General features: G+C 40.1%; 1 protein-coding gene across 2 annotated transcripts in view; it reads right to left on the bottom strand.

The window, feature by feature from the left end:
• USH2A (usherin) overlaps nt 1-27,437 on the bottom strand; it is a 386,355-nt gene that overhangs the window by 16,185 nt on the left and 342,733 nt on the right. For both annotated transcript variants that reach the window (XM_071805984.1, XM_071805985.1), the window contains exons 62-64: nt 13,561-13,788; nt 11,280-12,796; nt 9,942-10,263 (exon numbers count right to left, since the gene is read on the bottom strand). In XM_071805984.1, coding sequence (XP_071662085.1) covers nt 9,942-10,263; nt 11,280-12,796; nt 13,561-13,788 — 2,067 coding nt within the window. The remainder of the gene's footprint in view (nt 1-9,941; nt 10,264-11,279; nt 12,797-13,560; nt 13,789-27,437) is intronic.

Here is a 27,437-nt window from a genome sequence, read left to right as displayed (position 1 = left end):
GAGGGTCAAAATTCTGGATTTACATGGACTTAAGCTGGATTCCCTTAACTTCCTCTGCTTCTGCTCAACCATCTGTAAAAGGATGGATGGGTACAAAAATATTTCCCTTTCAGAATCGCCATCCAAATAAATCCTGGGCAGCATCTGGAGACTTGGAACAGTAAGTGCCCAGGACTGAATGCAGATGGAAATGCTGATGTTTAGCTACTTCTTTGCATGAAGAAATGGGGCAGCATGGCAGCAGAAGTCACAATGAGGAGTGCCAGTTAAAATCAGAAGTTTGGTTATGGTTTCTCAAAAAGTAGCCACAAAATGATCATGGATTAAAGCTGTTGCCTGATTAGCCTGGTTAAACTGAAATTCCATGGTTTGGACTTCTGTAAAAAGCTTTTTGGGCTCACAGAAATTCCTTCTAAAGTGTGATGTAATCAGTACCAGAGAATATTTAGCTGCATTCATATAGAAATGTAAAGAGCTTAATAGGCAGCAATATATATAAAAGAGGAATGTGGGGCAAACAAGAAGCAATAACATCTTGGGGATGTATTGAATGGCAAAACACAGACAGCAGAAAGCCAACAAAAGTTTCTTATAACTTGGCTTTCTGAACACAGTGCCTCCAAAAGCATTAAGTCTGACATCATGGTGTGCAGCTCAGCACCCTGACAAAAGATGTGCTGCTGTTAATGGCTGCACTGTCCCAAAAAAGCCAGGAGAGGGCTCTGAAATCAGCCACATGGGTTACCATTTAAAATGCTTTATCAATCTGGCCCAGACTGCACTTTGAAGTGGAGCCAGACTGAGAGAGAGGGGAAACCTCTTCAGAGACCGTATATTCGGAGGACTGAAGAATTCCAGTTACAAGTAACTAAGCTTGGTTTTTTCCATCATAACTGAGCCTTCACAGATCTCTGCTCCTGGAAGAAACTGGGGATCAGCTGTTGTTCAAAATGGTTACAGCACAACCTGAAGGTCCATCGGGAGAGCAAGAAGGGTCAACAACTATAAGGAGCAGGAAGAGAAGTGCTGAGATGGCAGCCAGAGCCTTATCATGGTGAGCCCAGCCTGTTCAAGCTTAGTAAAGCTGAGTAACAACTCCTTCCATAAAGGGCAATAAAATCACAATGGCCCTCAGGCTTAGAAGCAAAAAAATCATGGTGTTGTAGATTGTGACAGTGGAAGAAGCCCAATAGATGACTTAGTCCAGCCCTGAGCCACACAGGTTCATCTGCTGCAACGCTCTCAAAACGCCAGGTGCTTACCAAGGAAGCTATGTTTTAAAATAAAAAAACCTCGTATTTCATTAAATTGAGATCATATGTGAAGGTATTTATTCTATACAGGAGGTACTAATGGGAACTGAGGGAAACAGCTGCATATATGCTTCCACAGCTCCTCCAGTGCTACAGCACAGGAGAGGCACTAGAAGAAGAAAAGCTATGGCTTCACCATGATGAAAGAAGGAAGGCAAAGAACCTGCCAAAATAAAGCACTCAAATTAACCTCCCTCAAAGGACAAAGATAGTCCAGGATTGAGGCAGAAAACACACTGCATGGCCAAAAATACCCCAAAACAAAAAAGCAATCCCTTGATCACATGACTGATTACTTGAAGAAGCACAGCCATGGCTGACTGAGCAGCAGTTTGGCAGAGGACATTGTGCCTGTGAGAACGCCTGCCAGCTCACAACACTCACATCTCAAACCTGGCTCAAACAACATGACAGGCATTAAGGCTGCAAACACAGGGATCCACCTGGAAGTCCCCAAGCAGGAATCCTCTCTGCTCCTGCAAAGGGGAGCCTCAGACAGACACAGCCCATGGAGACTGAGAAACTCTCCCTTACTGGAGAGGTCTCATTCGCTTCTGCTGAAGCATGGCAAGGCAGAAGGGTGGACTGGCTGGCAGTAGCTTTCATGTCTGAAGGCAGCAGTCCTCAGCTTCTGCTGACTTCCCAGGCCAGGGACAGCTGGGACCCCCTGCTTTGCATGGTGGCCAGATGCTGCTCACCCTTCCTGCTTGAAGGAAATCAGCAAGCCAAACAGCTGACTGCTGACCAGCCATGACTCCTGGCTCCCACCACATCTTATAGACACTGTGCATTAGACCACTCTGCACTGCAGTTAATCTGCAGTCCCCACAGTTGCCTCTGTGAGGGACAAGATCTCAGCTTTGTATGTGGCAGCAGCTTGCACTGAGCTCCTGCAGGCACTGAGAAAACAGCCGTTTGCCTTTAAAAAAGTCTCAGTAAATCACTGCGTACATTTGGCTTTGAGCACTGCTTAGAGCTGTAGGGCAGTTAGGTAGTGCTGCACGTTCTGGGGAACCACAAGGTCAGACCAAACCACCCCTTTCACAGGTGCACATAACTCTTTATTCCTGTGTGTAAGAGTTAGGTATGACTTGGTTCTCTGCCCTTAAGGCATCCATGGGCTGCACACACCTGTCACTGCTGGTCTTTCCAAAAAGGATTAAATGCTGGTACTACTCAGCATATGCCAGGAGAGACAAACGGTAGCAGAGAAGGGTTTGTACCACTCTTTCTGGAATTGTTTCATGGAGATTGCAAAGATGCAGCGCTACTTTGAGACTTTGCTTTGGATTTCTTGACTCAGATTTGTTCAATTTATAACCCTATACTTAAATCAATGCAGAGTTTTCATAGAGTAATTATTTTTCAAGATAGCAAGACATTTTAGGGGTATGACATCAGTAAGTTCAGAATCACAGCACCCAAGTTCTAGTTGTGTTCAAACAGTAGTCTGCAAGAAAATTGAAGAGATCATAATCTTTGCTGGTTAAAATTAGAGAAAACCAGAGCAGCTCCCTCTCACCATCAGTTGCAGCACCCTTCACATGTCTTTCTTCTCATCAGAAATGACCGGCGTGCAGCCTGAGTAATCTGGAGTTGCTTATGCAACAGAGCATAGAGCCTGTCTACCAAAATCTAGCATTCAGCATTAGGGTAATGTATTCACATCTGGGTGCTGCAGTGTCAGGCACGTATTCACAAAGCAGAACGTTTCAGAAGTGGTTGCAGTCTACAGGGCACAGAGCAAAGGCAAGGGAAAGTAAGTATCACACCCACTCATGACTAGGAGTACAAAAAGGTAGCAAACAAATGTGTGGTTTCTGATTGTCCATCCTCAGATCCATATTCTTCCATCTCCGACATTCAGTTAGCATCCTTAGGGAGGCCATAAACATAGAATGGCATAGATTTTAGGTCCGGGCTTCTAGCACTGTGATAATTGGAGCCTCTTAACATTGCCATTCATCTCCACTGTTCAAATGGTAATAATAAAAGTAATATACCCATTCTGGGGAAGGGAAAGGGAAAGGCAACAGGCAAACACTTTGGGACTTAAGCTAAATTACCAAATTCTAAAGGAAGCTCATTTCATACAATGTAGTATAACACCAGTAATTAATGAGAGATGTAAACATGTTAAACTTTAAAAGGTAGAAAATTAAAGAATTTGTTTCCTATGGGTATATAATGAGATACTTACCAAGTTCCCATGAGAGAGATAAGCAGATATTAAAAGGTCTTTCCAATACCTGTAATGGCTAAGGGCAACAGCTAATTCAATAGATTCGATCAAAATCACCACTTCTTTCTCCACTTCTGATTTATTACTTTGGCTGTAGTTAGTCATCACTCATTTTAGTTTGCTTTCCAGCAGTCATAAATTATGCCTCATAAATAAAAAGATACAATCAAGGAAATCACATCAAGTCATCTACAGCCCTGGAGTATATTTTCCCCTGGCACTCACGCTAATGTCTTTTTAAAGGATAGCTTGCCATGGTTTTGAATATGTCAGAATAACAATTTACCAAGAAGGGTCTTGCAAGAGGGGTGCTGTAACAGCCTCACTGGTAATTTTGAAAGACAACAAATCCAGTCTCATATCTGTATTTAGTTTAATGAACAAAAATCAAGGTTTGTTGCATCAATTAACTGTTTATGCACTTGAATTTAGGATGGCCTTGATGACAGAAACATAGTGCTTGAAGTGGAGCTTAATGAAAGAAATTGTGTGGTTTCAAATGACCCTTCTCTTTACGGTCTACTCTCTACCACAGGAGAGTAAGCATGTTGTTCTGCCAAAGAATATTTAGAGTAGGTACCACCATTACATCAGTGAAACAATATCATTATGTCTGCTTTACTTTTCAGAAGCTGAAATCAAGCCTGGTAGCCTAATGAAGGTGTAGTATGAGAAACTCTCTTTACTGAGAAGCAGAGTGCAAAACAAACCTTTTAAGAAAAAAACATTCTTCCAAACAAAATGAAGAGGGGACAACAAGCAGAAAGCACAATGAAAAGCTACATTTATTTCATGTCACTACTTTGTAGTGTATCTTTCTGTCAGGGAGATAGGAAGAAAGGGTGAACTAAAACAACATGAGGGATATTACAAATGGGTGACTATCCATCACTGGCCAGTCAGAAAACCAGTTTCACCCCATTTTAAGATGCAGAAGTCACTGAGTTGTTTGTCAGTAACTAAGCAGCACAAGTGGCAGCTCAGCCAATGATTTGATGGACAGGTTGGTAAACCAAGTATCATTCTTGTCATCTCTGTAAAGTGACCAAGAGGGCTGACATATTCTGCACTCCATGTAGTTAGGTCCTTCCTGTCTTTATGACTTTGCACTATTTTTTTCCTCTTTATCTCTCCAAAGTCAGAATATGATTTGTTTACTCTTTGAGAGTCCAAGGTGGAGGACTGAAAACACAATTTCCCCGGTGTATCTTGGGGTATTTCCTAGACCTTCCGCTTGGCTGCAGCAACTGGAGTGTGAGAAGCACGCTTCACGAGCAAGAGGGATGCTGTGCTTCCCACAGCAGTCGGAGGCAGAGAGCTTCAGCGCTGCAGACCCTGTCTCTGTGCACCAGACAGTCCTCCTGGAGAATAAACCTCTGCAGGGAGCCATAAAACTTCCTGAAAAGGGACAATCCTGCTTTTCTGTATTTTACATGTTCCATGCCTGCCAAACGGTAATAAGGATGTGTCCTAAACCAGGAAGACATTAAGCCATTAATCTAAAGAAGCAATCTTAAGTATACAATTAAATGCAATCGTAGGCAAGTGACATCGCTCTTGCATGGAAATCACACCATACTCTGACAGCTCTGCTCTGCACAATAGCACTAAATGCCACAAGTCTCTGTTCAAAACGGCCTTTCCTTAACTGAGAAAAATGGATCTGACTCTACAGGTTGCTATATGGTAATACTGCACACCATCCTCAGTGATTCTTGAGAAGGGTCTACATGCTCTATTTCAGAAAGATTCCAGGAATCAAAAGATTACACTTGCAAACTCATTGAGTTTGTTTTTGTGGTTTTTTTTTCAGAAGATCATGCAATTGCATCTGTTTAATACAGCTGAGGATCTCAGGCAGCATGCCAACAAATACCTAAAAGGCCAGATGCTCTAGAAAATGCAAATATCTAAATATACAAATGGACAGATAGAGGGAATTTCAAAGATCTCAGTAATTATTTCCAAGTATGGGATGGTAGGCACCTTAATACCTCTTAAAAACCCACGGAAACCTAGCAGATGCTAACATGCTTGTGCAGATCTGTCCCTTAAAGAATAAAAGTAGCTCCTTGAACAAAAGTGACTTAAGCATTTAGGGGGCATAGTCCCTTTGACCTGCATAAACTGCTAAAGTCACTTCAGTTTTGAAAGTGCAACTTTTACTTCTAGACTCTCAAGCCCTAAATATTCAGCTGAAGTTTCCACAAAAACCCCCCAAACCAACAACAACCAACCAAACAAAAAACCCAAATCAAAACCAAACCAAAACAAACAAAAAAAACCAGATTCCCAAAATACTGTCTTCATATACAAAGAAGCTGTCAGAGTTCATTAAATTAAATCTCAACACCTCCAAAAATGCTGGAGAGAACCCCATCACAGCACTTTGATTGTATCTGCATTCTGCTGGAGGAAATTCAGTTGCATTTAAAGTTTTATGTCCAGCAAACAAGCCTCAAATGCAGAGACAGCAGAATCAATATCCAGTTTAAGTGGAATATAAATCTGGGTTTCATCAGCATAACAGCAAAAGCCAAGCCCTATACTTATGAATAACTTGTTTCACAGGCAAGATATAAATTGTCAACAAAGGATGGGCTCAGAAGAAATCCCAGAGGACTGCTGCAAGTGACATAAGCAGAAGACAAACATGTGCATGCAAAAACCTCTCCTAGTGAAATAAATGGCCACCAGTGAAAAACAAAACAAAACACAAAACAAAACAAAACAAAAATTATTTAAGGTCCTAGTCAACAGCTCAGCCTGGTTATGGAGTAGAACTGGGATCAAAACCGAAGTCTTAAACAGGAATCTGGTCAAGAGACTTTCTTTGTTACTCATCACTAATAGATCATTAAAAACTTCAGCTTAAGCAAGTCTCTGTGGTACCAACTTCCCAAAAACCAGATTCTGACTGAGATAATTGAAGGTTGGTGCAATTGAGAATATCTCATAGCCAACATCTACAACTTCCAGCTCAGATAACAACCTGGGATGTTTTTCTTTATCTAAGAAAGATTCCTAACTAATCAGTAGGGCTTGGGTCTGCTACAACACTTGCTACCTATCCAGCCTCATCTGAACCTGAATTCACATTCTGCACAGATCCTGACTGTAATAGTAAGGAGATCTGGTCTAACAACAGTTCTGCTGTAAGGAAACTACAGCAAATGGATGGCGGACTTCAGACTGTTGTGTGCCTACAGATGGGTCCTACACAGGCATTAAAGGAAAGCTGGGAGAAAGAAATGGAAACCTTAATATTTGCACACAGTAGGACTCAAAACACAAATAGGTCACCTTAAAGTGTGCTGTTTCCAGCACAAGAAGGGTTTAGCAGCTCTCGCCAGAAGAGAAGTGACAACTGGAAATATACCCTTGTATATTTGAAGTGCAATAAATTTTCGGTCTGTAAGTAATTATAATTTTTGCTTTGGAATGTATTGTTCTAGCAGCTCCTGTACTGCTAAGTTAAGAGAAGATGTCATTAAGTAACTGAAGAAATCAGGTAACTGGCATCTGCAATCAGAACTAAGAGGCAGTCAGGTCACAGATTTTCATAATTTCCTTCAGCACAAAACTTTTCACACTGGTAGTTACCTTACAGACATGCTGCCAATCCACAAACATCGAAAGGAACAAAACAGGTTTGTGACTGTCAAGCAGAGAAGAAAGGCTTTGTGAATGCTGCAGTCAGTACACTTTTCTAGTAACATCCTAGGCTGTCTTTTCAATAGTTTTATGTGTCCCTTCAGAATACTTTTCTTATGCAAATTAGAACTGCTGGAACTGATTTATGAAGAAAGCCACTGCATTTCTCCCTCCAGGCCGCAGGACTCTGACAGTAATGGAGCAAGAGACAGGAGACACAGGTTGAAACAAGGGAATTAGATGCAAAGACAAATAGAGATATGTAGTCAGGAACCGGAACATGGTCCACACACAGGTTGTACAATCTTCACTCTTGGAGATGGAAGGATGAAGAACTTGATCTAAAACTCAACTGGACACAGCCCTGAGCAGCCCACTCTACAGAAACTACTTTAAGCAAGGAGTTAGGCTATATGCCTTCTGGATGTCCCTTCCAACCTACACAACTTGGTGAGTCTACAACACGTATGCATGTCACAGCTGGATAAACTAATGTGATAAAGCAACTTTTGAGATTGAATTCTTCATGGTTTCTGGCTACCAAAAAGAACACAATGATAATAGCAGAGCAGAGCTACCAAACAATCTGATTTGTACAGTGCACTCTTATCAAATTTGCAGATGACACGAAACCAGAAGGGTCCCATCAATACGTTGAAGGTCAGGTCTGCCATTCAGAAGGGCCAGAGGAACAGGTTGATGTGAAGTCTTGCACTTGGAAAGGAATAATTCCTTGCAGCACTACAGTGTAGGGACTGACCAGCTAGGGGGCACCTCTGCTGGAAAGGACCTGGTCTTAGTAGACAGGAAGCTGAACAAGAGCCAGTAGTGTAATCTGGCAGCAAGAATGGCCAACAGCATCTTGAGGAGCATAGCCAGACAATTAAAGGAAGTGATTACATGCCTTTACTTAGCATTTGTTCCATTTTGGCCCCTGAATTCAAGAAAGATATTGATAAATTGGAGCAAGTTCAGGGGAAGGCCACCAAGGTAATGAGGGGATTGGAGAACTTGGCCTGTAAGGAGAAGCTGTGGGACTGGGGCTTTATCAGCCTGGAGAGGAGATGGCTTGAAAGGAATACAATCACAGTCCCCCAGCACCTACACATAGGCTAACAAGAAGGTGGGGCCAGGTTCTTCGTAGTGGTATGTGGAGGGAGGGACAAAAGAAAACAGATATAAATTCAAACAAGAGAGGTTCAGACTGTGCATAATAAAAAAGCTTTTTTCACAATGAGGACAGCCAAGCAGTGGAGCAGACAGCCCTGAGAGGCTATACAGTGTCCCTCCCTGGATGTTTTCAAGATGCAACTGGATAAAGCCCTGTGTAACCTCATCTGACCTTTTAAATGAGCCTGCTTTGAGCAGGAAGCTGGACTGGATGGCCTCATGGAAGAGCCCTTCCAACCTGAATTATCTTGTGAGCCTATAAAGCAAATGAGCCTGTAAAAGAAAGATTGCCACCACCTCGCAGGAGCTCCTGTGGTGGAATGCACTGTGTTTCATACATTTCAAAACAAATCCAGGATTGAGCAATTTTAAATGTATTCGTTTATTTAAAGGAAAAAGGTTGTAAAGACTTCTGAGCATAGCCAAACTCATCTTCAAGATATATCATGTCTACAAATCTTGTGTACAGAATTGGTAGTGAGGTTTACTGGTATCCTGTTAAATGTCAAATAAGTGTACTTATTTGTAGACATCATCATACTAAAAAAATCAGCCTCATCCTGCTATGATGCTACATTGACTTACCTTTAGAAACATCAAATGCAGGGCTGTTTTTTTGTGAGGGTCTAAATTCCACTAACTCATATAAAAACTTGGAATAGATGTCAGAGGGTTATAAATAGCAAAGTTCTCAGTTCATAGGCTTAAATCAAGTAAAACCTTATATTATCACTATATGATTAAAAAAATGATGCTGAAATTTGTAACTTTGACACAGAAAACAATTACAGGTTAAAGGAAGTAATCACTTTAGGTCTAAGGGCCAAGATAAATGTATGTAACTTGGGCCAAATATCCATGGCACTATTCATAGCCAGTGATGATGATACCTACTCCACAGTTGGACTGATTCCAACAGTACCACTGACTTCTAGTGAGGAAAGAGACAACTCGGTCTGAATGGCAGAACTGGTCTCCTTGCTTTATCTCAGCCTCATACAAAAAAACCCAACAGTTAAAAAACCAATGTATGTGGGAAGTAACAACAACCATCAACAGTATATTCACTTTTGAACCACCCATGCAAACTGCTTGTGATCCCAACATCTATTTTACAGAGGAAACAACCCTAGTCCCTCTTGATGTAAACTACGTTAAGATCATAAAGTCAAAATTAAATCAGAAGAGATTGGGGGAGGATGGAAAAAGAAAGAAAAGCTAATTAAATGAAATGAAGCTGCCTTTTAGGAACCAGAATTTCACACTACTCAAATAATATTAGAGCCTTGCAAAAGCTCTGGAGGGTACACAAAAATTTAACATACAAGAAACAGGCACTCAGGACTCAGCTCAAGAAAAATGACTGCTGAATGAATATATTGCTTGTGTAAAATTATTTTCAGCTTCTCAACTATTTAAAATACATTAACAATAATCATTCAGGTATCACAATACTATTAACATTAGAAATGAGATGTATATGTTAGTTGTAGGTGTAAAGTAAGGTTCTCAAAGAGTACTGAAACCACAATCATGAGTTGCTAAATGACTTCAGTTCCCACCTGATATTCATATTCGGTGTAAGGCAGCAACTTGTCATCTTTGAAGGAGGTTGAAGAGCCATTGTACACAAGTGCGAGGTCTAAATTTATGTGGGCTTGAGTCGTTCTCCTTCTGTAAAGTTCGTAGTATAAAATCTTGCCATTTGGCTGCTGTGGGCCAGTCCACAGGACAGAAGACGTTGACTGAAAGCCCCCAGCTCTGGTCTGTATTTCTATGAGAGGGGCAGGCTGCAGTGCTGGGGGGGACTCCAGTGTCTGCACCGATGCCCACTCACTGGAGGCACAACCCAGCTCTGTGCAAGCTTGGAGTTGTACGTCATACCTTTGGGAAGACAAAGTAGGAATAAAGTGATTAAAACAATGCAAACACAAATATGCACTGTGCATGAGATCTTAATCAAGTATACATGGGAGGTTTCTTAATTTCCCTCAGTCTTTGACATTTTTGAAGAAAACCATTTGTATGGATACACAGATTATGTGCTGTGCCTCGTATAGCAAAAAATGAAGCACACTGCCTTCTGGATTTCAATTTTTTTTTTTTTTTTTCCAGAGCAGAGTCAACATCTGCAGGAGTCAAGTGATCAAAATAGTTTTGATTTTGACGATATGAATCAAAATGATGATTCTTTGTAAGAGATGATTTGGATATAATTTGAGAGCTGTAGAGCTCCACTCTATTACTCTTCTCTCTTTGGATTCAAATTAGTTACATGTAAATTGTAGACAGCCTTATCAAGCATGTAAAACACAAAAATTATGCCTACACAAATATATAAGGAAAGGTCAGGTAAACAATCAAGAACTAGTGGGGAAGATATTACTTCAGTATCAAGTGTGCTCCTTCTTTAGCCAAGTCTAGTACACATTCTTAAGTTTTAGCCTTCACTTAAACACAAGTTGCTTGTTTTCAGCTCAAAGGTGCTGGTGCGTTCTTGGCGTGACTCCATAATCAGCTCCGCTACACTGTGAATGGGTGAGCTAAAACGCCTTTTATCTGCCCACCCTGAACTTCGTGAACTAAAGCCCTATTTATTCTTGAAGGCAGACATCTTGCAAAAGATAGACGTGTACAAGATTGAAGATTTTGGAGTCTATAGCAGAGTACTGAATTGCCCCACGTATTAATTACAACCAGAGTCAACCCCTATGCAATTCGCAAAATTATATATAGCTGTTGTTACTATAAATTAAAAAATCCTGGTTTTATCATGTGCTCTTTAGGAAACAAAACCCCATGGGCCTGACTATCTGTTTAAACAAGATGGTTGAGCTGTCTGCCAGCCCACTGAATGCCCTAGCAGCATTAATTTGACAAATGAGGTTTTCCAGGCTTACCTACTGTAGGGTTGTAGCTCTGCCACGATGTACGAGCGTCTCAGAAAGGAAACATGAGATGCATCAAAGTCAACAATTTTCTTTTCTGTTTCAGCAGGCTTGTGGATCGAGATTGTGTAATTTCTAATGTCACCGTTGACTTTGATAGGAGGATCCCAGGCCACCAAAATCTCTCTTGAGGACCACGCCTGCAACCTAGGAGGCAACAGCCCAGATGGAGCAGAAGGGTTGGTTTTTATCTGAGCTGGTGGGCTGGTCACACTCCCTTGACTGTTATTTGCGGTGACAGTGTAGCTGTACTCCATGCCTGGCATTAGGGTGAAATCAAGATATCGAGTTTCCAGACCCGAGTAAACAAGTACACCATCCCTCCTTAGCTCATAGCTTGTGATTTTACCATTGGGATTAGCTGGAAGTTTCCAGGTGATTTCGATTGACTCTGAACCCATAGCAAGCAGCCTGGGGGCTTCCATATTTAATGGTGGGGCCTCCATAGTCATCACTGACTGGGACATGCTAGATGTGCAGCCACCTGCAGTACAGGCAACCAACACAAAATCATACTGGGTGTAAGGCTGTAAATTAGAAACCAACATTTGCAAACTTTTGCCAGGATAATACTCTTCATTGTTTAATTTCAATATGTACTTGGTGATATCTCCATTTTGTATTTGGGGAGGTGCCCAAGATGCATTAATTTGAGTGGCACTGACAGCCTGCAGAGATGGTGGATCCACAAAGGCAGGAGCTGCTTCCAGTGTCTGTATTGCAGCTGGTTCGCTGGTGGAGCAGCCTCCCATCGTGCAGGCAACTATCGCGTAACTGTACATTGAATAGGGCAGCAAGTCTTCATCCGTGTAGTTGAAAGTCGCAGCGTCGAAGCTGAAAGGGTAGAGAACATCGTTCTTTAGCAGCCTGTATGACTGAAGAATACCATTGGGCTGTGCTGGGGAGGCCCACGAGATGAGCACTTTATGGGGGTTAACTGAGGCCAAGTATAACCTGGGGGCAGCAAGACCTTTTGGGGCAGTTTGACTAGTCTTTGCCACTGTCCAGGAGCTGTCAGCATAGCCTGCTGCATTCCAGGTGCGTATTTTATATTCGTACCTTGTCCATGGCTGCAAACCTTTATCATTATATATGAATGTGTTGCTTTCAGCGTTATATTCTGTGAAAACAATTTTTTCATCTTCTGTTGTTGCTCTGTACCCTGCAGCATTTTCTTTTGTGCGTCTGTGAATAACTTCATAGCGAATTATTTTTCCGTTTGGATTAATTGGCTGCAACCAGCTCAGTTCAATGTTGGTAGCGTTCACTGCCTGGATTACAGGTGCCATCTGAGACACTGGAGGTGCTTCATCTGTTCGGACCGGCTGGGGTGGAGAACGGGTGCAGCCGGCTGCGTTGCAAGCCTCCAGCACAAGGGTATAGAGAGTGTACGGCTCAAGGCGCCTGAAGAGGAACTGGCGAGATAAACCACTGTACTCCAGGTTGTCATCGCTGAATATATTGTAAATCTGGGGGAAAAAAAGAAATAGAGAAAGAGAGAAATAAATAAATAAATAACAGAAACCAGGATAAAAGGAAAAAAGGGTAAGAGCTATTAACCAATGAGTCAGAAACTTAGTTCCTTTCTAGCAACAATCACTTCACAAACAGATCATTGAGACAGAAGGAATGTTTTGATCCAGTTTTTTTTTTTCATTTTGGACGCAGTAATAAATCACTTAGTGACAGCTTTCATTATATTTATTTGTTATCAAGTTTCATTGCAAGGCTTTCACGGGCTAGCACAAAGCTTCTCACAGACTAACTCTAGAGAAAATCACTTAAGACAAAAACTCCAAATAAACCCCTTTAGTTGCAAACCTTGCAGGTAAAGGTTTACACTGAGTTGAAATCACTGAGCTAAAATAAGTCCCAAATTTCAGAACAACATTTTGTCAAACCCAGGTTTTCTAGAAACTAATTTTGGCAATGTCTAATGTATGCCAAGTAAGACTATGAGCTTTCATGCATAGCTTTCTATAGATTAAATTAACAATTTGGTTCACTGTAAATCAACGTTTACAGTCATGGGGTAGCACAGGAATGTTAATACTAATTTTAATACAACCACAAGCAGAGAGTGCTCACAGAATGCCTTCTGCTTACATTGAACTTCTGTTTTATTTTAAAGCATAATTCATTTAACTGAGTCCTTTTCAGAGAAAATGTTTCAATTAGATATTCAGCATTTCCTCTCTTTTTTCATCCATTAAAGTGTCAAGATGAAGATTACCTTAATCACACCATTGGGCTGGGAGGGCTCTGACCATTTTAGCAGTAGAGCCCTGCCATTTTCTTTCTTTTCCACGGTGAAGTTGCTCAGGCCACTGGGTGAAGCTTCCAATGTGCGCACAGATGTCCAGGGGCTTGAAACCTGCCCAGCATTGTTTACAGCTACGACATGAATATGATATGTTGTGAAAGGTTTCAATCCAAATAAATGAGCCTGATGCTTTGTTCCCTGAAGCAAGAATACAGATGTTTGAGTTAGTTAAAAAAGTAATCAGCATCTGTGGTTTATGTCACTTGGAAAATGAGGTCTCAGCTCTGGGTCACTTCTGACCGCTTTGCAGAATACCCCATCTGGTTACCAGGATTCTTTTGGTGTGTTTCCGTAGCTGAACCTCAAAAAGAAGCTCTTAGGCTTTAAAAAAATATCTGTCATTAAGGTGGAGCCTTTGGAACTGACTCGTGGGGAGTCCTGCACAGTCCAAACTTCAGCTAGCAAACAACTTGTGTTTTGTTCAGCATGCGTTCAAGTTTTGCACAGTGAGGACCGAGTGCCTGGCACTCTGCAGGACTCAAGTACATGTGAAACCTATGGTATATGAGTGATGCCTGCCTTTAAAGAATCCTTACACATCTTGTGTGTAGAAGTGACATTTGATAGGCATGCCATCCTGTTCTACCTACTTAGAACATTGTAATATGGATAGACAGCAGTGTTTCCAAGAGCATGGTTTCATTCCCTTACTGAAAACAAATCCCTTAAAAGTGAGGGGTGAGAGGGAAGTGAGTGAGGGCAGGAGGGAATAAATTAGTTTCCATGTTCCTGCTTTGTAAAGATGTTGCTTGAGATAAATTCACAAGGTAAGATGATTGTGGGGCAACCCTCTGCCTGACAAGAACCCTCTTTGTTTCTCCAGGTTGGAGGAAGCAGGCACACTGCTGATGGGGACACAGGCCATGGGGCTGCACCCTCCCTGGCGCCAGACTCTCTCCTTGCACCAGTGGGGAGAGGATCGGGGGAGCACCCCCATTAATCCCACCAGGCTCTGCCAGGGCTGGGGCTGACCTGCAACCACACCAGACCACAGTCCAGCTCAGGGCCATGAGGCTGGATGCAGATCAAGGGACATCAGCTATGGCCATAGGCACCAGTGGCATTGCAGCTCACCCCAAAGAGCCTCTCACACAGACCTGAAACCGTGCAAATATGAGGCAAAGCACAAATTCAGGTCTAGGCAGGAAGGCGACACAGCCATAGCAGTGTTTTGAACAGCCAAGAAAGACCAGGTGGCAAACAAAGGACGGGGTAACACATTTCAGTAGGAGACTGTTCAGATTTGTCTCATCAGAGGAACAAGGAAGAAAGGAGTTCAGCTGATCACCAATGTATTTAATATCATTTTTAGTTGTGCTTTTGCATTAATTATGTATACCTCAAGAAGGGGAGTGCAGGAATTCAGTTTCCTTTGTGTGGCAGATACAGCTGAAGTCAATTTCCCTGTTTCTGGAAGTCATATTAAGTTGTTAAATGCTAACACTTCCAATTGTTTAATATTTAAACATTTGTTAAGCTATCACACTCAGAAACAAATTTTAAAGAAATATTAATTTCTCTTTTTTAAATATTAAAAGTTAGATCATAAATATTTAAATAGTTATTTCCTCACAACAATGAGTTAGTCTTTTAGATAAATATAGCACAGCATTTGAATGACCATTATGAATATTAAATCTGAAGATGCCACAAGTACAGATTATAAACATACTTTTCTGATAAATGATTCCTTTTTCTGTTAAACAGGGCAAACACTAGCAAGATTAATAATGCAAAAAAGTATAATTCTTTGTTAGGAATTCTCAGTCATCACTGCCAAAAAAGCATAAGCTCAAATGCAAATAGCAATCACCTCAAACAGATTATATATAAAAAAGCTCTGGCTGCTGTGGGACATTTAGAGATATCTTTTGTCATAAGAAACATGGAAAGCATGTGGGCTATAAAGCAAAAACATATGTATATTGTCAATAGCAGCACCTGTCCAATTACAGTTTATTTCAGTACGGAGAATTTAGTTCAGCCCCTAGATGGCAATACTATCAAACACTTTTTGTAACATGAGTACTTAATGATTAACAACGTGCGTTCAGTCATCCAACATACTCAAGGCAGCCATTAAAAAAATAACAAAACTGATTTCATTATAGATTCTTTTAATAAACATTTATGGCTTAGATCCTTGAAAGTGGAAGCGTTCAAACTGCCATAGCAAAAAAAAACCTGTACAGCCGAATGCAAAATTATGAACTGCAGGTTAAAGTACAGAGCTCAAATTGAAGTTCATGCTTAGCATAAAAATCTGGCATCAGAAATTATGTTGGCACAAAACATGATTAAAATTAGCTTTACAATTGGATGTAGTCCGTATTAATAGTTTTTATGAGGACAGTTATCTATTAGGTTTTCAAAACACAACTTTTAAAAGCCTAAAATTTACATTCCATGGTTCGGGGGTGGGGATGGGAGGAAGGGAGCACACAACATTAAATTACTGCCCCTGAACTGCTAGACAGAGGCTCTCTGAAGGTACAAACACATTATTACACACATCATACAAAAAGCAATGGCTCTGCTTTCTAATCAGCTGCATCAGGGTGGGCTTTTGTGACAGCAATGCTACAAACCACTTCATTTTTAACCAGAAAACCGGCATATTTTTCATCACCCTCTACCATTTTCCCACTAAACCTCAAGATTTAATTATTTACAATCCTCACCACACTTTGAAATGAAACAAGGATGGAGGGATTTCCTTGCCTGCAGTTCATCATGTTCTCTGGAGACTGCTAAACCATTCCTTCCAGGGATGACTTTTATCCTTGGCTCCTACAGCTACTTCTTGAAGAGCAAATGGTTTACATGTATTTTTGTTTGGTTTGGTTTTGAAGTAAGCTCAGGGGACGTACTCCCAGAATATGGAGCCACGTTTTCTCCCCCTGCACTACTGACATTGCCATTTCTGAATTTGCTCAAAGGCTGATGCTGAAAAGAGGATGGATGACAGTCTCAGTGATTCATTTTAAGAATTACTTAATGTCCTCCCATGACATTTTCAGCCTAGAAATACTGTCTTGCTGGAATGGTCAAATATAAAGAGAAAAATACACCTTGCAAAGGATAGCTCTGTGACCTTTGGCTTCAGCGACAACGGCACAGCCTTAAACAGGCACAGGATCAGAATCATTGCATGGAATATTCTCCCACTCTTTGTCTGCAAAGCCATGAACTCATATATCCCATGTTTACATAGTGCTAACAGGCCAGATTTCATTCACCATTAAAAGTAAACCAACAAAATAAAATTTTAATGCAAACATTAAGATATTCGTAGACTGACTGATGATGAAATCTGATGGACTACAAGCCCACGCTCTCCTTTCTCTGTCTCCTCCTGTGAAGCATTCTCAGTCATTAAATTAAGAATAAACCAGCAAACAACTAAGTCTGTGCACTCTCACATTCCTCCTATAAGGCCCATCCTTTTAACATAAACACTACAGAAATGGACACCTGAAGCGGGCTGTGAGGAGCCACCATGACCTGATCCAGCAGCACCGCTCCTCCAGGCAGGACCCCACCTTTGGTTTTGCTGAGTAAAATGCTTCACGCGCTTCCAGTGGCAGCACAAGCTGTTAACAGCAACAAATACACTGCTCGGCTAATTCCACTCTTCTAACTGTAAATTAGGATAAAAGTTATTTAAAACAAAACCTTGTTTTAACACATTTTTCAAAACATAAAACGAGAGAACATGAATCATGAATAATGTATCCGGCAAGATTTGCTTCAGATTGCCTTTTTTGTTTGTTTATTTTTTAATTCATGAGCACAGAAGTCACTTAAAGTCTGGAAACAAATTAGCATAGTCTTTCATTCCATTCAAAGGCAGTGGCATCCATAATGCAAGGTGCCTGCCTTCCTCCTCCCCATCACAGGCAAGGCTGTGCAGCCTTCAAGGGTCTGACGATTTTACGCTGCCCGCTGTGATTGCTTTTGACTACTTGAAGTGCCCCTAAGGCAGCAACAGGGTCAAGAGGTCTTTGTAGGTTGAAAATGATCAAAAATTAGCATTGATCCATAGCTGTCAATAATACTTGGCGCGAGTGGACTCCCTGCACAAATGTTTAAACTGCATACAACTACACAACCTAGTCATCTTCTAATCTATTGATCTGACGAAGCAGCACTTTCCAGTGGTGTCACTCTGGGATCTTCGTCTTTTTTCAAGGCAGGCCACCTTACCAGTTGCCCAGGCCTCAGAGCCTGAGTTCCAAATGTCACAGATATATATCAGATCGCTGAGCCACTGAAGAGCTGCCCAATAGGCAGCTTGAGTATTCGTTCTCTTCTTCAGGGCTAATCATAAAAACTCAGCAAGTCCCCAGCAGTTATGCTAAGGTTATGTTCTGGTTTCTTCTCTCTCCCTATCTTGTTTTCATACAGTAATCCGTATTTGGCACACATCTTTGATAACCACTTAAAAAGCTAGTTCATTCTTTCTGTGAGTGTCTAACTAAACTCAGTGGCATCCAACACTACCACACTGCTAATGGTCCAGGGATGCAAACCTGTTCTTTCATACTCCCCAGTGTTAAATTAAAGGAAGGTAATTCAGCATGACATTCCCTTGTCTACAGAGGCAGAAATGCTGAACTCTCCATGGACAAGGGAGGAGAAAGCTATGGTCTCCTGGCAGTCAGCACATCAACCCAACCATCCTCCAATGCCAATTTTCAAATTTTCCATCAAGAAAGTAAAACAGATTCCTCCACAGGTGACAGAAATGACAGGGAATGTTTGAGGTTTTACTAAGATACTCAGTCTATCCTTACCTTTGTCATCATCCTCTTATCCAGTTCCCCATTTAATCCTGATTATTTGCCACTTTCAGCAAAGCACTGGGGGTGGTTCCACCTTGGCTCTGATGTTCACTCTTATTTCCCAGCCTAATTCTTAGCTCCTGCCTTCACTCTAAAAATTGCACTGAGGTCATATTCATATGCAATCCCTAACTTGTCCCTTGGGTTGCTTTTGTTCTCAGGCTTATATCATCTACACTGTCCTTTACATTTAAAAAAAATCTACTCTAGTCCTAAAGTCTTATGCTCAGATTCACAGGATATAACTTAGGGATACCCAAGTAATCTATGAGTCCCTTCCTGTAGCAGTGTGGACTGAAATATAAATTATTGCCATGGTAGTACTGAAAAATCTCAAAGGTTAGGCAGAAACCAAAGTGTTCTTCATTTTACCAGAAATTCTCTTCCCTAGAGGTGATCAGAACTTTGATTTTTACCAGTAATTGATGTTGTGCTGTTTACTTTCCTCCCAATTTGTGTTTAAAACTCTTTTAGATTTTTCCTTTCTTTTTATGGTAAATTTCACTCTTAAAACTTTGCTTCCTAAGAACTTTGCGTTTCATTTTAGAATTTAAAAATTGCATTGAAAAAACGTATTTTTCATTTAAAATAATTATTATATTATTTGATATTAGCCAACAGGACTTTTATAGCAATAACATGTATCACATTGGTGATGCTATATAAAAAACCCCACGTATTATGAAAAAGAATCTAAAAAACCATTTAAATAAAATGTTTAAGTTTGTAAAACCAGTGATTTCCTTATTAAATCTAAGATAATTTTGAGACATTTTTGCCCAGGGAATATTCTTCCTAATTGTCTTTGGTTGAGATGAAAAGACATTTTTTCTTTCTAAGCCCTGAGGTGGATCAATGCAGTCTTCTACAGTGGCTAGGAAATGACATTCAGGAATTCATTATATTTGAGCCTGCTTTTTTATGAATACATTTAGGAAAATTTATTTTAAAAATATATTAGAGAAGATCCAAGTTACAAAGTAAAGCATATAAAATTGCTTTTTTATTAAAACATAAGCTTTGATTACGTGATCATAAAATATTATTTCCTTGAGATTCCTAGCAAACGTAATGTTTGATGGGTTTTAGCTTTCAACTTTAAGAATGTTCTAATAATATATTTTTAAAACAAATGGTAGTTTTGCCATCAACATCAGAGAACACTAGTTTGTCCTCTATGATTCCACATTCTTGTCCTTTCCTAACAGTACCATGCCAGCAGCTTTTTAATAAAAAAACCTAATTTGCACACCCTGTTTCACTCAGCACGTAATGCAATCATTTCCTATGAGAATAGTCCAACATGGACTTGTGAACTATACCAGGGAGAAACCCTTAGAAACAATAGTAATCCAAGTTTAAAATGTTCTGCAAACAGCAATTAATACCTGATACAGAAATATGACATTGCAACTCATTTTCCTCCTTTCTGGCAGACCATGTAGGGAACTGTGAATTGCTTGTTGTTGAACCTCACTGGTGGACCTGGTGTCTATTTTCCCAGCAGACAGTTCTCTTTCCCAGCACACCTGGGGACCTGCCACAGGTTCACCAGGCATCTGAATCCCCAGCTTTGACTTGAAAGCAAAGCACCACAAAGAAAACTAGGATGCATTGCACAGTAGAATAAGATCAAGCACATTTAGCAAGCTGCACTCAGTCACTGTGTTGGCCTATGGGTAGCAAGACACTTTAAAACGACCAACAGTGTTGTGCTTTTGCTGTTAAAACCTTAAAAAAATATCTTTGGGCAAAATCAACACTCCACTTACCTTCTCCATGCTATTTTAGCAAGATACTTTTCTTTTTATTTACTTTTTTTCTTTTTTTCTTCTTTTTTCTTTTATTTCCTTTTCTTTCCTTTTTTCTCTTTTCTTCTTTTTTTTTCTTCCTTTCCCTTTCCCTTTCCCTTTCCCTTTCCTTTCCCTTTCCCTTTCCCTTTCCCTTTCCCTTTCCCTCTCCTCTCCTCTCCTCTCCTCTCCTCTCCTCTCCTCTCCTCTCCTCTCCTCTCCTCTCCTCTCCTCTCCTCTCCTCTCCTCTCCTCTCCTCTTTCATAATTTTTTATTTAAAACTCATCAAACAACCGCGAATGCTGCCTTCTCAAAAATGTATTTGAATCTGTATTTGTGTAATTTGTACTGAGAAATACTGAAATCCAAAAAGAGATTTTTCTGCGTGACTTAATAAATCAAATAAACCAAAATATCTATGACATGACATTCCACTATAGACACCATCTAGATGATGTCAACATGTTTTCCTAACATTAATATTTTATCTCTAACAACACTCACAAGACCTACTGTATAATAAACCATAGTTTTGTGCCTTTCTTCTCCCTGCACCACCACCCCCCTCCCCTGCAATACCACTTTAAACCATGTTTATTATTCCTCATCATGAGAAAGTGATGGAGAAGGAAAAAATAAGCTCTTTTTATAAACTAGATACCTGACAGGACTGTTTTCCCAAAACTTTTTGTTTTGGTCAGTTCAAATCCTTACTTAACCTAAATGATACTTTTTGCTTTCAATAATCATTCTGGATATGGAGAACTAGAATAAGTTTCTCTTCAAAATAAGACAGGCAGAATCTGAAGCAAAAATTTTAATACTATCTACTTGAGATACAAGAAGGCATACTTAAACCCCACTGAAAAATTATGTGTCACACTCAGTAAAATGCACACATATTGCAGGTTCTGGTCTTTAGCTGAGTGGGGCATGCCTTGTGGAGAGCTGATGGGAGTGAGAGAGGATAGAGCATACGCATCAGCAAAGACTTCATGGTATATGAAATTCAGCATCATATTAAATCACTATCAAACCCAATAGGATTGAGCTGTGAGGTTTTAGTGATGTTCTGAATTCACACACTGCATAATCTGGAATCTACATAAACTCATCAAGAACTTGCAATTTGTTGAGGCTGCCTTGGTTACAAAGGAAATGGGAACGAATGATCCTTCAGATGTAGCTTTATAATCTGGGCTAGAAATGTGTCTTCAGGGGAAGCTAAAAAGCTACGAAAGGCAATCACACAAATGCTGACTGGAGTCTGTATATCTACAGCTACAACTAGTGCACTCACACAGTTGAACTCCAGGAATATGTTTAAAATAAGTTGCTGAGCAGCAACTTCCCATCCACTGTTTGTCAACATTTAGGAGCAGTGGTCTTCTCAAGGATTTGTTCTATGTTGTCTGTAGGCTTGGCACAAGAAAGAAAAAACACTTCTGCTCTATAGCAGCAGCTAGAGCCTAAGGGCTCAAACCTGCAAATGGTAGGGGGTACATCCCTCAATATGGAGCATTAGGGGGTTAATGTTATATTTTTCCTAATGCCATAGACCGTATTTTCTATCTGATGTGTTGGCTGATGGCCAGAATGAAGTTAGATGCTTTTGTCAGAACGAACAAAATCTGGACTGCCGCATCAGTGCAGTCTGTGTCTTCTTAGTCCCAAATCCTTTTTTTCCCCCTAGCAATGTCCAGAGCAGCAGGTGTTTTGCAGAAGAGCTTCTGTGATTTTAAACTAATGTAATGAAACCATGGATGTTTTTGTTATCCATAAAAACAGATAATTTATATATCCAAACTTCTCAACTCAAGGTATCTTGTGGCAATCAGTTTTGCTTTATTATAGAGAGAACATGCCATTGCCATTATGAAATGTTTTGGCTTTTGGTTTAATCTGAAGTTTTGTTTTTCAAGCACTCATGTTGCTCCACTATTTGTGACTACATATATCTCTGCCATAAGCTGCCTTCTTTTTCTCCTTTCAAATTATGTCATATATGATACTGTAAAGAAAAGAGGCTCTGAACACTGTAAAACTTCTCCCATCTGATCTTAAAACAACCTGGGCACAGTATCTGAAAGTTTTTATTTTCTGTAAAACTTAAAATAGACTGTTTGGCTGTGTTTTTGATGAATGGAAAACAGAGGGGAGAAACCCCTTATTTTTCCCTTATAAAAGCAATTATTTTCAATTTTTGCCTTTGCACAGCTCAATAGACATAATGGAGAAAAAGAAATGTAAAGAGGAAAAAAAAAGTTTGAAGAAAATCTTTAAGGGGACTTGAACAAGGACAATCTGAATCTTAACATAGATTAGAGCTGAACTCCCACATCAGTTTTCTTGAAAATGCCACTGAATGTCAGTTGTGCTCTATAAAATTAAGACTTTGCAGTTATATATGACTTTTCATCATAGAATCTCACATCATGTTGCAAACATTAATTAATTAAGTCTCAGGATAACTCCCTGTGTTACTGTGTGCAGCTTCAGGAAACTATCATTATTGTTTTAGATCACATTTTACACAGGTACAATAGATGTGTCATATTATTGCTGCATGCAAGCTTACTTCATTCCCTTTTCTCAATCATTCTGAGTCCTTGTCTCTCTCACCCAACACATGCAGAGCAGTTCTAACTGCTGCTAAGTAGAGGAAGATAACACAGCCTCAAGGCAATTCACAGCTTTAAATCCCTGCTTTCTGTCAACACAATGGAAAATAAAAGCAACATTTTAAAGGAGACTAAAAGGTTTTTACTTCCTACTGGTTTATTCTTTTTTCTCTGCCCTGTACTGAACAGTCCTAGCTTTTCATTCAAACTTTGCCTGCTATGTAATCACTTCTGAGAGATATTAGAAGGTAAGCATAAACAATTTACTTGGAGTTACATTATACAGGCTGAAGTTTATTCTGAATATATGGCTGAACATAAAATGTCACCTTTAAAATGAACAGGGTATTTTAAAAAACAGTAGGCCAAAAAGTATGCAAACCCCTGTCTCTTGAAAGGCTTTCCTTATCCAGGTTTTTCATTCCCTCCCCCAATGCTTTACACTTCCTACACTAAAATACCTGCTTTCTAAACAGAAAGTAAATGAAAGCGTACAGGAAGCAGTTTGGGAAGTGTGCAGGGTAATTATGCCAATCCATACCAGGAAAAATAGATTTGCTCTGCACTTTTTTGTACAGAGCAATCACTCCTAGCAGAAGGCCAGAAGCACACTGGTCATGCAGGTAGGGATGTCCTCTCTCTCTTCTGTAGCTGGAGGAAAGTTCATCCTATCTTCTTAATATTAGCAGGGGATATTGATTAGGCATATATTTAGGTGTACACTTTGGGGACATATTCCTCAGCAAAGCACAGCTTCCCATGAAAATACTGATAGTTTCAGTAGAAAACTGACACCTTCCTTCCAGAACTTGTGGGATGTTCCTTGAAGTTTGGAGTAGAAGATTCCTACAGGAGATTCCTGCCCTTAATGGTCCTATAAGCTAGTGGAAAGCCTTAACAAGTAGTCTGAAAAACCCCTCTGTCACATGATGGCAGGAGGAACAAAAATCTTATTTGCCCATTGCAGCTGCTGTGGACTGCACTGTTTGCAAAAATAATGAAGTCCAATAAAGACAAATTATATATCGTTGCATCTCTTCGTAGCTATGTCTTGCCATATGAAGGCTCAGAATCAACTCCACACCAAGAAAAGGACTGAAAAGAAGACAAGAATGAAGAGTGGTTATAGAGTTTGGTAAAGCAACTGGAAGAGAAGTTGCTTACAGGTTTAATGTCTTGAAACCAAATGAACAGAGTGGATGGATGAACTTCCAGATCGTCCCAGGATCATACAACTACCTGTCCCTCTGGCTTAAGCCTTTTAAGTCACACTGTTGGGAAGAAACTCACCTTGACACAGCATATGAAGCAGTGTCTGCAGACTGCCCATTCCCATTTTCTGTGCTGTCAGAACACTAAATTCATATACATATACAGAAAAGTAGGCAACTAAATCTGCTGCAGTGTGAACAGGAAGAACAGCTAGCTAGCTTCACTTTTAAATGTTATATGCATAAATAAAACAGAATCAATCATGCCTTTTCACGTGTTACACATTCATTGGTCCTTTCTCACATAAGTTGGGTTTCTCAGTGCAAAGCTTTTGCCAAAAAAGATGAGAGTCTAAACTGCTTGTTAGTTAGGGAAGAGATGAAAGATGTAAGTACTGAAATATTACTTGAAAACTGAAGCACAACAAGTTTAGTTCAGATTCTGTATTTTTCTTGGATATTTAAGTTACTTGCCAAATTAAAATCAATCACTAAGTTAACAGATATATAGTTTAGCTTAGTACAAAACAAATTGTGCCTATTTCAGAAATGAAAATATCTTTACAGAACATTATTCACTCCAGCATATTACCTTGTAAATCCACTAGTCTCACTGTCTCATCTATTGATTAGCTGCATGTATGCATGTTATAAATGAGCAATCCAAAAAGAAATTACTAGAATTTAGTCATTTTGGCTCAGAGTTGTAAATATATTCAAGTGCTCAAATATGAAGATATGTGCTATGGGAAATAGCAGAACCCTGACATTCTGACACAAAACTTGTGTAGCTGGTGTCCTCAGTTACTCTCTATACTCTGTGCAGAGGAAGGGATGTTCTTTGGTTTTGAATAGCCCTTCAGAGAGGCCTCACTCTCTTTGAAGACAGATTAGACAGACCAGCCTACATTAGCCATGTAAAGTATGTTTTTAGAATTCAGAACTGTGAGTTTTGCTTAAATTCACTTAAGAATCAAAGAGGCAAGAAATCAGTGACAACATTTTCAACCAGCACACAGCAACAGATCATACAGGTGAGCTCTTTTTTTTCTTAAGGTGAAAGAGAAAACTATTAATAGCCTCAGAAGTTAAATCACAGCTGTTTCAGAACACTTCAAAATCAATGGAAGTTTCCTTTTGCGTTCTCCAGGTTCCAGCAACAGGGTCTTCATGAGTAGAATAACATAACTAAATGGTGTATGTTGGTGGCATTCAACTAGAACAGGGATTTGGTTTAGTTTATCCATAATATTGAAACAAACATCCCTGACTCCTTATTTCCATGCACAGGGCAACATGTTGGCAACGATATTCAGTTTGGGATGGTGTTACTCCGATCAGTGTGATTTAAAATTTCCATTAACACTCTCAAACCAAGCATCATAATAAAGCAATTGAAAGCATGTTCTATACAGGACTTGAAAGATGAAAACCAGCTAAACTGTATGCTAAACAGGTGTTGCAAATTTTTGTCTTGGAAATGTCCTGTTTTAAAAGCCACATGTTTTCAGCTCTATTTGTCCTCAAAGGGGGCACTGTATTTGACATCAAAGCCACCAGAACTCAAACTATTGTGTTACCTGGTGGAAAAGGTGATGTTTCTATTTTCATTTGTTCTCAGGATCTCTATTCAGTCTTTTTAGGCCAGGACTTCCCAGTAACATTAAGCACAGCACTTAAATATGTCACTGTCTAAAGCTAAATCTCATGAGAAGAAAATCTAAATTATCATGTCTTGATCCCCTGAAGAGAAAACAATAAAAAATAATTTTATGATACCATAATGACAAGAATAATACTTCACTTCATCTGGGAAAAGATGTCTTCCAGACTTCTCATTAATTCTTTTTTAAAGCCTGTTGAAATAGAGTAGCTCTGTAACGTTTCATACATTTTGTTTGTGCAAAGTTTTCTTTATGGCAAAAACACAGAAAATTTATCACTGCGAGGAGTCCACTTTTCTTATGGTTTTTATATACGAAAACTGCATTTGCAGTTCTGATTTGTGGGACAATTATAAACTTGGTGCTTTTTTTGTAGCCACTAGAGTAACCTCTCCACACTGCATGGAGGATTTGGCTCAGGCTAGGAACTCTGCACTGGATGGGAAAAAAGAATTGGTGAATTTAAACCTTCAGCAGATGGACTTGGAAAAATACTTGAAGCAAAATTCAGAAGCAAAATGAGTAATGATTTGCTGTATGCCTCAGCAGGTTAAATAGATACTGGGATCTCTGTTCATCTTCCTGTTGTGAGTATACAGCTCCTTGGAGGCCTTCTGGCACACAGACAACACACACTCCAGGGGTCTTATTCAGATGGACCGTGCCCCAGCAGCAACATCGTCTCTATGTTAGGGTGGTGTGGGCACAGAAGCTTAGGAGACATATGTGCTGCATAAAGAAGGAAGGAGGAGCAGCCATGGGTCAGTTTAAAAGATACATCTACAGCTGCAAAGCCAAAGAGCTTAGTGGAGGATACTGTGCTGCAGGTCCAGCTGCTGCTTTTGCACCAGTCATAGGTTGTCTGAAGTGGACATGTAAGTCTTCATTTGTCCCCCAAGGCTTTGCCTGCATAACTACAAAGCTTCCAGTAATACGAGATCTTTAAAGACCTGACTGAAGCAGAGTCCTGTCTGTTGTAAGGACTGCAGGACCCACAGAATATTTGGAAATAGAAACAACTTCCTAACAAAAATCTGAAAAAGACAGAAGTTATTTTTTTCTACTAGACCCTCAGGATGGGAACTAATTCCTGCTCCCTGTATCACACTCATCACAGTTTCTAAGTAGGCTCTTGGAAAGAAAGGCTTGTGAAGGGAAAGGAAGGGAGGAAGGAACAGTTTCCACAGATTTGGTGGATAGAGTAAAGCAGCCTGCAGCTGCCAGAGGTATAACAGATGATGTTCGGTGCTGTAAAGATTGTAACATGGCACCTGCTAATAAAGTGAAAAAAATTTCTCTGAATCTGGTAGCAAGTTTGGCTGGGGCTCTTCTAGCAAGCCCCCCACTTCATGGGTAGAAACCTGCTCTCCATGCTTGTAGTTTTTATTGGCACTCATAACGCAGTTCAATGAGCATATCCTTTCCAAGTCTTCCAGCCTGTCATACGCTGGTGGAGGGACATCTGTACGTATCTCTCTCTCTCTTTAAAGACCAAAGAGATTTTGTTTGATGAATGCTAAAGAAATAGATTTCAAAATACAATAAAAATAAACAGTAAAATCCATCCATTATGGGTACATGTGAGTAGAGTACAATACACTTAGATGTTCCATATCCCACTTGCCATGCATTTATCAGATAAAAAGTTCAAGGTGCT

Source organism: Patagioenas fasciata, chromosome 3 (genome assembly GCF_037038585.1).
Source record: "Patagioenas fasciata isolate bPatFas1 chromosome 3, bPatFas1.hap1, whole genome shotgun sequence".
NCBI classification, from domain to species: Eukaryota; Metazoa; Chordata; class Aves; order Columbiformes; family Columbidae; genus Patagioenas; species Patagioenas fasciata.
Note: the sequence above shows the minus strand (reverse complement) of the source record. Positions and strands in the feature narration are given on the sequence as shown.